This window comes from Bos javanicus, chromosome 2 (genome assembly GCF_032452875.1).
Source record: "Bos javanicus breed banteng chromosome 2, ARS-OSU_banteng_1.0, whole genome shotgun sequence".
Classification (NCBI taxonomy): domain Eukaryota; kingdom Metazoa; phylum Chordata; class Mammalia; order Artiodactyla; family Bovidae; genus Bos; species Bos javanicus.
The window spans coordinates 22597855-22611606 of NC_083869.1; the positions used below are offsets into that span (position 1 = coordinate 22597855).

Below are 13752 nucleotides of genomic sequence, written 5' to 3' on the forward strand. Positions count from 1 at the left end.
AAATGATCTTAACTCTTATTATTTCTGTCAGTATTCCAGGGTACCTGCTCGTCTGTGGAAATTTGAGACTGGGAATTATTTGCTTTCTTTTTTAATATGTTTAGAATAATCTTTTGGACAACAGATCTACTCTCCTACTCACTTTTTCCTGTTATCAACAGTAATTGTATGCCTTAAAAATACTTCCTAATCTACTTTCTTTTAAGTCTTTTAATTTTCATAGGTTCTTTTTCAGAATTCTGGTCATTGTTGCTGTATCATCACATAATTCAGATAGATTTTTTTCTTATTTATTTACTAGTAACTACAGACTTTATTTGGATTTCACCAGTTTTCCCACTAATGTCCTTTTTCTTTTCCAGTATAGATCTTTTAAAGGTCACAAAAATTTTCATTTACTTTTGAAAAGTGCCAATCAGGTATTTTGTATAATGACCCTCAATTCCATTTTAATGTTTTGTCATGCTGTAATCTTTTTCTTTGTTCATTTCTCTGTCAGTAAACATTAGGGTTCCTTCCACCTTTTGGTTATTGTGAATAATGCTGCAGTGAACATGAGTCTGTAAATATCACTTTGCTGCTGCTGCTGCTAAGTCGCTTCAGTTGTGTCCGACTCTGTGTGACCCCATAGATGGCAGCCCACCAGGCTCCCCCGTCCCTGGGATTCTCCAGGCAAGAACACTGGAGTGGGTTGCCATTGCCTTCTCCAATGCATGAAAGTGAAAAGTGAAAGTGAAGTCGCTCAGTCTATTTGTGACCCCATGGACTGCAGCCCACCAAGCTCCTCTGTCCATGGGATTTTCCAGGCAAGAGTACTGGAGTGGGGTGCCATTGCCTTCTCCCAAATATCACTGTAGATCCTGCTTATAATTATTCAGGGTAAATACCCTGAAGTGAAGTTGTTGGGTCACATGGTAATTTTATTTTTTAATTTTTTTGAGGAATCTGCATACTGGTGTCCATAGCGGTTGTGCCATTTTACATTCTACCAGGACTGTGCCAGTTTCTCTATATCTTGGCCAACACTTACTGTTTTTTTTTGGCTGCACTGGGGCTTTGTTGTACTCGTGGGCCTTCTCCAGTTGCAGCGAGCTGAGGCTGCTCTTGAGTTGCTGTGCGTGGGCTTCTCATTGTGGTAGCTTCTCTTGTGGCACGGAAGGGGCTCTCGGGCGCCTGGGCATCAGTGGTGTGGCGTGTGGCCTTAGTTGCCCACGGCATGTGGAGTCTTCTTCCAGAGGTCAAGCTTGTGTCCCCTGCGCTGACAGGTGGATGCCTAACCAGTGGACTGCCGGGGAAGTCTTATTTTCCATTTTTTTTTTGATAGTGACCATTCAGCTGGGTGTGAGGTGATGCCTCATTGTGGTTTTGATTTGCATTTTCTTGATGATAGGTGATGTTGAGCATCTTTTCACATGTTTCTTGGCCATTTGTTTATCTTCTTTTGGAGAAATGTCTATTGAGGTCCTTTGCTTTGATGTACTCTCATTTTTTTTTTTTCCTAATTTTGTTTTTGTTGCCTGTCCTTTTGGTGTCATATCTCAGAAATAATTGCCAAATGCAATGTCACAAAGCTTCTTCTGTACATTTCCTTCTGTAAGTTTCATAGTTTTAGGCTTTAGGTCTATAATCCATTTTGAGTTCATTTTTATATATAGTGTAAGGTAAGGGTCTTCATTCCTTTGCATATGGCTGTCCAGTTTCCTCAGCATCATTTATCGAAGAGACTGTCTTTTCCCATTCTAGATACCCTTGTTTAAAGATTATTTGACTGTATATGGAAGGCTGTATATCTGGGCTCTCTATTCTGTTCCTCTAGTGTATGTGTCTGTCTTTATGCCAGCTCCACACTATTTGGATTGCTATAGTTTTATATTTTGATACCAGAAATCATGCTATAGACTTTTGGGAAGAACACTATGGAGGTGAAGTGCTTTTCTCTTTGTGTATATCGAGGGCCTGTGTAATAGCCCTCAGTGATTTATTACTGGTGATATTTTACTAACCATGTGTACACTCGCTGGTATTTATTTATGTCATTTTTATTTCTGTATCTAGTAGGTAGTTACTTTTTAACAGTTTAGTTATATCTTTTATAACTTCATACAAATTAATATAAATTGTATTATATTTATATAATATACATTATATATTATATTTATATACTTAATATAAATTAATATAAATCTTAATATAAATTAAAAACATTTCAAAAAAAAACATTTTACGTTTTCCATGTTTTTGAATGTGTATTTTATAAATAGTTAATTCAGAATAATGGCGGAGTTTACATTGGTATCCTAACTTCCCTATACATAATATAATTTTGCATAAGATTTTAGATTAAACATATTCAGTCAGATTTACCTATTACAATAAAATATATAGCTTCAGAAATAAAATAGATTTTAAGTGGAGGAAGCATACATTAAGTCTAGCTACTCTTTCTTATGAGAAAAGAAATAATATTTCATTTCATTGCTGAAGTAATGTTTATGTAAACCTCTTCTTGCATTAGAGAGAGATCCCTACAATTTTGAATCTTTCCTATACCTTCAGGCTTCAATAATAACCTTAAGGGATCTGAATGTGTGTGTGTGTGTATAAAATCCTCATTTCACCAAAAAGTCTTATAGGCTTTACCACTCCAATTTAAGCCAAAACTTTAAAATTCTTTGCTTTTGCAAGGCTTTTCTTTAGTAGATTTGAATTGATCAAAATGTCTTAGCTTGCCACCAAAGCCTGTACTAATAATCCTTAGAAAATTTCTTTTTCTTTTTTTGTACTTACAAAGCTATTGGAAAATATAGATGACTTGGGCTTTGTGAAATTTAAAATCCTGGCCAGGAGGAGGTGACCTGTGAAAATGGAGCTGTCTTCCAATTTAGTTGATGCATGTAAGAATTCTTTTGGCCTAAGAGATATGGGGACTTTCTTTTCTATGTTGTTGTTACATAATATGTTTTAATTTTAAGTTTATTTCTTTATTATGAAACATATTTTTGTCCAGGTAGGCAGTCAAAATGCAATAGTTATTAATACCAATAAATTTGAAAATAACTCCATGAACTCCCTATGGCCTTTTTATGTTGCAGTTACTGAACCTGTGTTAATAGCAACAAGCAGTTTTTTATCTACAGTATCCAGAAATACAGCTGCATTTTTTTTGTCCCCCAAGAAAGGCACAAATGTCTTATAAGTAGATTAATTAATATGTTTAAATTTGGTTAAAATATTTCTATTGTACCATTATTTTGCTATTATTTTTATTGCAGGTATACAGTATTTCAGTTACCTTTTATTTATTTTTTACTTTTCGGCTGCACCACACAGCTTGCAGGATCTTAGTTCTCTGCCCTGGGATCTTAGTTGTCATGCCCTCAGCAGTGAAAGTGCAGAATTTAACTACAGGACTGCCAGGGAATTCCCTTTAATTACTTTTTTGATAAATATGAACTTGTAGATTATTCTAGTAACCTATACCAAATCTGGAAAGAGGCCTGGTAGTGCATGCCTTTAAATTCTCAGCCGAGTCTGTTATTACAGGCAAGCAGATTTGACCAGTGATGCTCTAAGTAACCAGTAATGATTTAAATGGCTGTTTTGGGAAACTTCTCTACTTTAATCTAAAATATTTAATTTGAATGGGATATAAGAGCTGTATTTTAAAGACTGATGGACAGGTACAAGTTAATATATCATTGCCAAATTGTACTTCTCACCAGTAGTATTTCGATGAGTCTCCCATGTTGCCTTTTGTTCACTACTATTTTAAAAGGGTCTCAGAGGTTAAAAAAAAAAAAGTGGTTCTCTGGTTTAAAAGTTCAATCATATGAACTAACTGTAACAAGTGTAAACTGCTGAGTATAGGGTTAGATCTCATCTAATAGACATTTTTACCTTAAAGAAGTGTTTGGAAAAGAGAGAATAGTAATACAAGTTGGCATTCTCTGAGTGTGTGTTATTTATTATTAATAGCTTTTTTCTTGATTAAAGTTGTACTTTGGGAAAAATTCGCATTTTTACCTTCATAATCCACAGATCACAGTTCTAGACTACCAGTAATCCTTATGCATTAACAAGTAGAAGGGAGTCTGAGCTCCAAACTTTTATTTCCTACGAGGCAGTTAGCATCTGTTTCCCAATTCAGAATGCTTGGGAAGTAATTGACCTAACTAAATACATACGTCTCTACATTTATGCCAGAGGAAATCATACTACATACAGGTGAGATGATACTGGTGTTTCAGCAACTTGATGAATGAAATATATAGGCTTTGTAGTATGATGTGAAACTAGTTATTTATAACAAAGATTCTTTGGGGAAATGTTTTTCACATTCTAAGTAGACTGAGATAGGAGCATAACTTAATTGTAAATCATGAGCTGCACTGTTGTAAATTTAATTCATTTCTGTTAGTAAGAATGTATCCTCCTCTTTCCCCAGATTGTTTTTATAACCCTCATGGATTTTATTTGAGCATTGAAATGACAGTAGGATAAATTTTTCTGTGCTAGCCTAAAAATTGGTTGAAATTGTTTTTATTCCTTTTAGGAAATCTACCTTCTTCAATGTACTAACCAATAGTCAAGCTTCAGCAGAAAACTTCCCATTCTGCACTATTGATCCGAATGAGAGCAGAGTACCTGTGCCTGATGAAAGATTTGACTTTCTTTGCCAGTACCACAAACCAGCAAGGTAAGAAAAATCTTTATGCCATTGTTCATGTGGTAGCCCTGTATAGATTAAGTACACATACATTAGTGATGTATTTAAAATCATGTGTTTTAATTTTTTTTCAAAATTAATTCGGAATTGTTATTTTGTGAGTGCTCAGTCACTCAGTGGTGTCTGACTCTTTGCAACCCCATGAACTGTAGCCCCCCAGGCTCCTCTGTCCATGGGATTCTCCAGGCAAGAACACGAGTTGGTTGCCATTATTTGGGGTGATTATTAAAGTAATGTAGAGCCTGGAGAAGGGTAAGGAAGGATACATCCGTTGTTAACATATGCAGTTATTTTTTTCTGGGGAGTGTGAAGTAAAGGGAGTAATTAGTCTGTATTATGTGATTCCACTCATGTAAATGTATACACGTATGTGTGTATTCATAGGAAAATGTATGAAGTGAAGATCACAAACTAATCCATGGTTATCTCTAAGGAATGTAATTTTTAGAATGGAATTTCATTTTTTATTTCTTGTGTTTCTCTATGTTGTTTAAAGTTTTTATAACAAACATGTTATTAGGCTGGTGCAACAGTAATTGCGGTTTCAGACCCTGAATTTTAAATAATTATAATTAGGTTCAGACATATCTTTATTAATCAAAATAGGAACCATTACAGTCAACACATTTTTGCCAATGAGAAATAAGTTTGTTTATTCCTGTAGCATAAAAATCTGTGCTTTGGGATTCAGCAAACTTGTGAAAAGCGTTTTCTGCGTCCTGCTGGTTGTGGAAGCATTTTCCTTGCAAAAAGTTGCCGAGATGGCTTGAAGCAGTGGTAGTTGGTTGACAAGAGGTCAGGTGAATGGGACAGATGAGGCCAACCTTGTAGAACAATTTGTTCAACTTTTGAAGCATTGGTTGTGCGACGTTCAGTGGGGCATTGTCATGCAGAATTGGGCCCATTCACTTGATCAATGCCTGCTGCAGGCATTGCAGTTTTCTGTGCATCTCGTTGATTTGCTGAGCATACCTCTCAGGTGTAATGGTTTTGCTGAGATTCAGAAAGCTGTAGTGGATCAGGCTGGCAGCAGACCACCAAACAGTGACCATGACCCTTTTCTTGGTTCAAGTTTGGCTTTAGGAAGTGCTTTGGAGCTTCTTCTTGGTCCAGCCACTGAACTGGTCATTGCTGGTTGTTGTATAAAATCCGCTTTTTGTTGCTTGTCACAGCCTGATAGAGAAATGGTTCATTGTTGTTGTGTAGGATGAGAGAAGATGACGCTTTAGAATGATGATGTTTTTGATTTTCGGACAGTTCTCAAAGCACCCACTTGTCAAGCTTTTGCACCTTTCTAGTTTGCTTCAAACGCTGAATGACTTTAGAATGGTTGATGTTGAGTTCTTCGGCACCTTCTTGTGTAGTTGTAAGAAGATCAACTTCAATGATTGCTCTCAATTGGCTGTTGTCACCTTCCGATGGCTGGCCACTGTGCTTCTCATCTTCAAGGCTCTCGTCTCCTTTGCAGAACTTCTTATACCACCACTGCACTGTACATTCGTTAGCAGTTTCTGGTCCAAATGCATTGTTGATGTGAGTTGTCTCTGCTGCTTTATGGCCCATTTTGAACCTGAGTAAGAAAAACGCTTGGATTTGTTTTTTGTTTCACATCATTTCTATAGTCTAAAATACATATAAAATAAACAGCAAGTAACAATTCATTAGCAAAAATCATAAAGCAAGAATTGCACATTAAAATGATGTATAGCATAACCACATTTATTTAAGAATGTATTCCAATATCAATTGCATTTCCAACGCAAAACTACAGTTACTTTTGCACAAACCTAAATAGTAGATTTTTAATTAGAAAAAAAATAATATAGGTTTATTGTAGGAAATTCACAGCATGGAAATGTATAAAGAGAGGAGTAAAAATCACGTATACTTCTGTCTTGATATAATAAATCTAAGTACTTTGGAGGTAGAAACTTCCATACTTTTGATATTTTTTTACTTGGGGTATTATTAATATTTTTCTAGAGTAAAAATACAGATTTAAATGATTTTTAATACAATACTTATGCTTCATACTACGTTATATGAACGTGTGTACAGTTTATTTGCTCTTTCCCTACTATTGAGATTTTGTGTGCATTTAGTTTTTCGCTCTTTTGAACGTGGTGATAAATCCCAAGATTTCATCTCCAGTCCTGAACTCTGTTGAACTCCAGACATGTATCTTAACTGCCTCTTTGACACTGACACTTAGATGACTAAGCAAGTGCCTCTGACCTGACATGTCCAAAATGAGCTTCTTGGTTTCACCCTGCCTGTGTCAATATTGTGCTTCCTCAAGACTTTTATAATTCAGTAAATACCCCTATTATTTCTCTAGTTGCTTAAGTTAAAGCCCAAGATTTATTCTGGATTTTTTTCTTTCCTCACCCCTACATCCAATCTGTCAGAAATTCCTGAGTTCTAACTATAAAATATATACCAAATTCATTTTCTTCTCTTACTTTCATCCTCTAGTTTTAGTATCTGTTCATTTTTGACAAATTAATTATTACTGTGATGATTGTCACATGATGATTTTGTAATTTCATCATTTATTTTTCATTTATTAGATGGCATTCTGCTATAAGAAGAGCTTTCTTGTTTTCATTTATTCATTCATGTATTTATTCCTATCACTGTTACTCACTTTGTTATAATCTATTATAATCATTGGACGTAGCTCAAATTATATCCCTCAGATTGACTCCTCAAGCTGACTTCTGTATCCTTTTTAAAAACATTTTATTTTTAAATGATTTCAATTTTATATATAAGCTAAAAAATTATATGTAGAATGCTTGTATGGTTTCACTCAAATTTCTCTGAACTCTTGAAAGTAAGTTGCAGACATAATGCCACACTGCACTTTAATTCTTCAGTTTTTATTTGCTAAATATAGACACTCTGCAGCATTGCCAGAGTAAACCATTATAATCAGGACATTGACAATGATCTAAATTTCATAGGATCTAAAAACATAGTCTTAAAAATCACTGGTGCGTGTATAAAAAGTCCTTGAATAAGGGCTCAAGTTTTTGTTTTTTGATATATGGTATTAATGGTTTAAACCTTTATCATGGCCTTAAATCAAGAATCAGAATTAAACTCATTCCCATTAGAAAACTGAATCTCAGAACTATAGATTGACCTGTCTTGTTTTCTCATAAAAGGAAATGGAAATCTAAGAAGGTAAAATGATTTGTCCAAGGTCACACAGATAGTTAATGTCAACCAGCACTAGAGCTGAAGGCTTCTTTAAATTCAGGGCCTTTCCACTCATATCTATGCTACTGTACTTTATATTTATCATATGGGTGATAGTTTTAGGTATAAGACATTATGTAGATGAATTTGGTTGCACTTAACGTACTGATTTGAAAATTCATTTATTGAGATAGCAACAGGTAGCTGGTATTTTAGTGTTGGTGTCAGCACTTGAGTTGTGTCAACGAGGACCTGGGTTTGTCCCCCTCTCCATTTTACTTTCTTCCTCAGCTGGATCCTAAGATTGCCTTCCCTTTTATTCACAGGATGCCTCTCCAGTCTTGGAATTGTATACTTTGTCGTCCATGTTCAGAGTGAGGAAAGAGGGGTTTGCTTCTAGAAGCTCTGTCAGAGCACTGATGAGCTTCTATTTAAGAATGCTCTTACCTTCTCTGGCAAACCTCTCCTTAAGTCTTTCTAGGCAAGTGGGGCAAAGCAGAGGTCCTGGAGTCATTGGTTGTGCCTAGGGGATGAGATTAAACTGCTTATTTAGGTCCAAGTACATGCCCCTTCTAGAATTAAGTATAGAGCCTGCTTCTCCAAAGCTCTGGGCTACACTGGCGAGGGATGGCTGGCCAAGTGACAGTCAGTATAGTCCCCAGGGGAAGGGCAGAGGACACCACTGGTGAGGCAACCGCAGTATCCACCAAAAGCTGAACCATATCTCATGTATGTTTTCTGTGGATTTGCTGATAAGAGCTATCAGCTATTTCCATTTGTATAAAAAAAAACTTATGGAACAGTTATTTTTAAAATACTCATTTTCCATGTAGATAATAGAGAAGTATTTTATGGAACTTTATGTTGTGTTTTATCATGTAGTAAAATTGACATTCTGAAAAGTGAATATTCTGAAAATTGACAAAGGATACATATGTAGGCCATACACCTTTGTCATATGATGTTGAGCTTTATTTACTCATGCTTTAATCTCCCTTTTTACATGGCTGACTGGTTTTGTTAACTTGTTTTCTAGTTTGTGTTAACTGTTACTTGACCTTGTCTCATTCTGTTGCAGTTGTTAACAACTAGGTTGTTACTATTCTGTTAATTGGTTCACATCATTACATGCACTTCGGGGCTGTAAAACCCATATGGCGATTAAATGCAAGAGGGAGAGCACATCCGTATACCTATGGCTGATTCATTGATATTTAGCAGAAAACAACAAAAATCTGTAAAGCAATTATCCTTCAATTAAAATAAATTAATAAAATAAAAATAAGAGGGATTAATAAAATCATTTGTATTTAAATTAAAAAAATGCAAACCTAGATATCCTGTATCCCAGTTTCATTACTATTGAGCTGAATGATCCTGTGTGCAGTAGATTTCTTAACTCCTCAAAGGCTCAATTTCCTCATCTGTAAAGTGGGTTTAATAAATAACATCCACCATATAGAGTTGTTGAACTTTGAAATGATAATGCACATCACCAGTCCGTGTCACTTGGTCTGGTTCCTGGCACAGTCAGTTGTCCGTTAGCTCATTTTGTGATGGTCGCCTTGCCTTGTATCAGTGTGCTCTGAAACATTCCCCCTCTCTGCTTTTGTGTATGTGTGCATGTGCCTGTGGAGCAGTATAATAAAATTAATGATGTGAGTTTTCGTTTTTAGAGACATAATAACAACATCTATTCTGTTTTAAAATGTTTTCTCTTCATTTTCCTAGTTAAGAAAGATTATTTCTTGCTTGCATTTTTAAATTCATTTGAGAGTCTAATAAACATTGTTCTAGAAAGTAAAAAATTAATTTATGTAATGTGTTTGGAAGAGCCATTTGGCTAATAAACAGGTTCTTAGTACTGTCTTCTACTAAAGTCATTTTTTGTTTTTCAGCAAAATTCCTGCTTTTCTAAATGTAGTGGATATTGCTGGCCTTGTGAAAGGAGCTCACAATGGGCAAGGCCTGGGGAATGCCTTTTTATCTCATATTAGTGCCTGTGATGGAATCTTTCATTTAACACGTAAGTACAGTTGTTTATTTAGTTGATTGATTCCATTATGATTCATATTTTCTTTCCATTGTGCAAATCAAATAATAAATAACTAATAAAATAAGATTTGCTTAGTTTCACAGGGTGAATCGTGGTTTGTGTGTTAATTGTGACTTAATGTGATTAGGTATCATCTCCACATGAAAAGGCTTATTCCACAGTATATGCTGTGTTGTTGTCAGTTTCTAATTGAATTTTATCCCATTTTGGATTAGACTCATTGAGAAGTGTTTCTATGCAGAAGTAATTTTGTTGATTATAAAAGGCATTTTGAAATTTTCTTAACTTGTGGAATTTTCCTTCATTTTTGCTTTCCATGTGTTGAGAAGACAGAATTGATAAAGGAGAGGATTCCATTATTCTAGAGGAGGGAAAAGCATCCGGGTTATATATTAGAGATGAAAGGATTAAGGAGAAACTATAGATCAGCTAGTTGTTAATGAAGAGAGGGATATAAAGCAAAGAGAGAAAATAGGTGGAATTATGTGTTGGTTTGAGTTCTACAGAAGTGACCCACGAACATAGTAATCCTCTGAAAAAATAGAAAGTTTTAGGTTAAGGCTCAGGTCAACACTACTTTATGGTAATAATATTGTAATGAACAAATTAATGCAAATGAAGGAAATATAAATCAGAGGTGGAGTCTGATTTAGTGTTTTTCTCTGTTACTGGTCCTAGACAGGTAGCTATAAGCAACTGAGAATGAGCATTTAGAAAGTTTTGCTTAGTAATTCATTTTTATTTTATTCCACAAAAGCTCATAATAGATAGTTTGAGAAGCACTGTTCTAGGTAGCTTTACTTGGATGAAGATATAAAGACACTTTATGGACGAGATTGTGATGTAGGCAGAGAATAAGATTGTATGTTTGTGAGTATGGAGGGGCTTTAAATCTTTAGACCACTCTGTCTTATTTGACATGTTATTTGTGGAGCACCTCTTTCTGTTGTGCTAAGGGATATGATGGTGAGTGGAAACAGAAATGACCCTCCCTCATGGTGTTTACAATACAGTGGAGGAAACACACATTGAGTAAATGGTCTTGTAAATGCCAGATATCATTCTCTAATTGTGTACAGAGAAGAGAGACAGATTTTTTTGGAACCATGAACATTTTTTTTAATGGTTTGCATGAGTTAAAAATGAAAAACTGGGCTTTCCTGGCGGCTCAGTGGTAAAGAATCCTCCTGCCAGTGCAAGAGATAATGAATTCGATCTCTGATCCAGGAAGATCCCACATGCCCCGAAGCAGCTAAGCCCCTGTGCCACAGCTATTGAGCTTGTGCTCTGGAGCCTGGGAACTGCAACTATGAAGCCCAGGTGCCGCAACTCCTGAAGCCCAGATACCCTAGAGCCGGTACTCCGCAAGAAGAGAAGCCACTGCTATGGGAAGCCTGTGTACCGCAACTAAAGTGTAGCCCCTGCTCGCTGCAACTAGAGAAACCCTGTGCAGCAACGAAGACACATCACAGCCAAAAATAAGTAAAGAAATAAAGTTTTAGAAAATTGAAAAACTTTTAAAAAGTGGGAATTTCTCCATATTTTTGCCATAAATGGCATCTGTAATTTTGAATAAACAACTCTGATGAGCTATGGGTATACTCTATGGTGAGTTGTATGTATTAACTATAGAACAAAATTTCTTTATGAATTCATAATTTTCCTTTTTTGTGTGCTTTTAGTTTTCCTTGATCATGTTGTTAAAGAAAAGTGACACAATACAGAATACGGAAATAGGAACCACATTATGGGAAGCAAATTCTTTTAAAATTTATATATGTGGTAACTTCTCATAGATGTTTTATTTAGAAAAATAATTTTTTTCTCTAGAGTTCAGTGAGCCAATATAATTTGCTTTTACCAATTTTTAGAAGCAATATAACTTCCTATTGTTAGATATTTAAAGCTTTGAACATGACAAGACTATTGATTTCATGGAATCCTTAGCTTTTTAAAGCTGGCATTTGAAGTTTTGAAGTGATTTTTCAACAGAAAGCTAAAGTACTTGTGTGTTATCTGAAGGACAGCACCTTTGGCTGTATCATTGCACCTACTGTCAAGCTGTCAACAAGTTTATAGTTGAAACTTGTTAGTTTCTCAGCAGCCACTTAGAGATATGACCTTGTAGCCTGGAAATAAGAGTTCTGCTTTTTGAGGTATGAGGCAGTTTTGTTCCCAATTTAGAAACATATAGGAGGTTCAGATTTATAGAACTGTTAATTGTGAAGTATGTACTCATTTATAGTTATAGAAAACAAAGTTTCAAATACAGTTGATTATTTTCACCTAAATTGTTGTGTGTTTGCATGTGTGTGTAGTTGGCGGTAATGGTGGGAAGATGGGATGTGTGGTACCCTGTTCTTTCCAGAGTTCTGTTCCCTAGTTGCTTGTTAAAGGGACAAAATGTAGGAACCTGGGATGACTGTAGAGTTAGCATGTTTTTAAATACCTCTTTAGGACTTCCCTGGTGGCTCAGATGGTAAAGCGTCTGTCTACAATGTGGGAGACCTGGGTTCGATCCCTGGGTCAGGAAGATTCCCTGGAGAAGGAAATGGCAACCCACTCCAGTACTCTTGCCTAGAAAATCCCATGGATGGAGGAGCCTGGTGTCCATGGGGTTGCAAAGAGTCAGACACAACTGAGCGACTTCACTTTCACTTTCACTTTAGGGTATGAACAGACTCTGGCAGTTATGGCCTGGCAAGCAGTTCATTACTAACAAAATTAGCATGTGTCTGAATTGTTGGCATTTTATTTTGATTTCTAGAAGAAGGGAAATGATTACTAAGCACCTAGTATTAGGTGAAAGTGAAAGTGAAGTTGTTCAATAGCATCTGATTCTTTGTGACCCCGTGGACTGTAACCTACAAGGATCCTCTGTCCATGGGATTTTCCAGGCAAGAGTACTGGAGTGGGTTGCCATTTCCTTCTCCAAATACTAGGTACTATGGTAGATTTTTTTTCTAATGTATTCTATTTAATGTTAACAATTCTGCAGGATTGGTGTTATCCCAGCTGTATAGGTGAGGGTATTGAGAGAAAAAGACTAAGTAGTTTTGCTCAAGTACATAGTAAATGTAAATTTGGCCTCGAGCCCATCTTTCTTCTTTCTTTTTCTGGCCACACCATGCAGCCTGTGGGATCTTAGTTTTCCAACCAGAGATTGAATCTGGGCCCCGGGCAGTGAATATGCCAGAGTCCTAACCACTGGACTACTAGGGAATTTCCCCATCTCTCTTCTTTAAGCTCTTTTTTTTCACCATACCACACTGTTTTATTCACTTTTAGATCTGAATGTTTAGGATCTACATAGTAAACATGTTAAAGATCCATGTATTTGTGTGTGTGGTGGATGTGGGGAAAGAAAAAGAGAAGTTAAGTGCTTGGAGTATGCTGTTTTCCAGAGACTACCTGCTCTTCACAGTAGTGACCTATAGACGTATCTGGAGACGTTTCTGAAGAGACAGATGCTGTATAGTGATTTTAAAAGAATTGGGTTATAGTTTTATTCTTTTGTTGCCATCAAATATTTATTAAGTACTTACTGTGTGCCAGGCTATGTGGTAAGTGCTTTATGTGAGGAATTTCATTCAATTCCCAGAGTAAGTCAGATGTAGGTGCAGAGAGGTTAGAACATGTGTCCAGGGTTAATAGCTGGTAGGTGGTATAGTTGGGAGTAGTACTCAGGAAGGCCAGTCTGACTGCAAAACCTGCACTCTTAGCCTTTGTACCAGTGGTGACCAATAGAAATACAATGTGAGCTACC

The 13752-nt window shown here is 36.1% G+C and overlaps 1 protein-coding gene across 3 annotated transcripts in view; it reads left to right on the forward strand.

The window, feature by feature from the left end:
* The window catches only part of OLA1 (Obg like ATPase 1), a 164178-nt gene that overhangs the window by 14589 nt on the left and 135837 nt on the right, over positions 1–13752 (forward strand). For all 3 annotated transcript variants that reach the window (XM_061435089.1, XM_061435069.1, XM_061435078.1), the window contains exons 3-4: positions 4553–4696; positions 9829–9956. In XM_061435089.1, coding sequence (XP_061291073.1) covers positions 4553–4696; positions 9829–9956 — 272 coding nt within the window. The remainder of the gene's footprint in view (positions 1–4552; positions 4697–9828; positions 9957–13752) is intronic.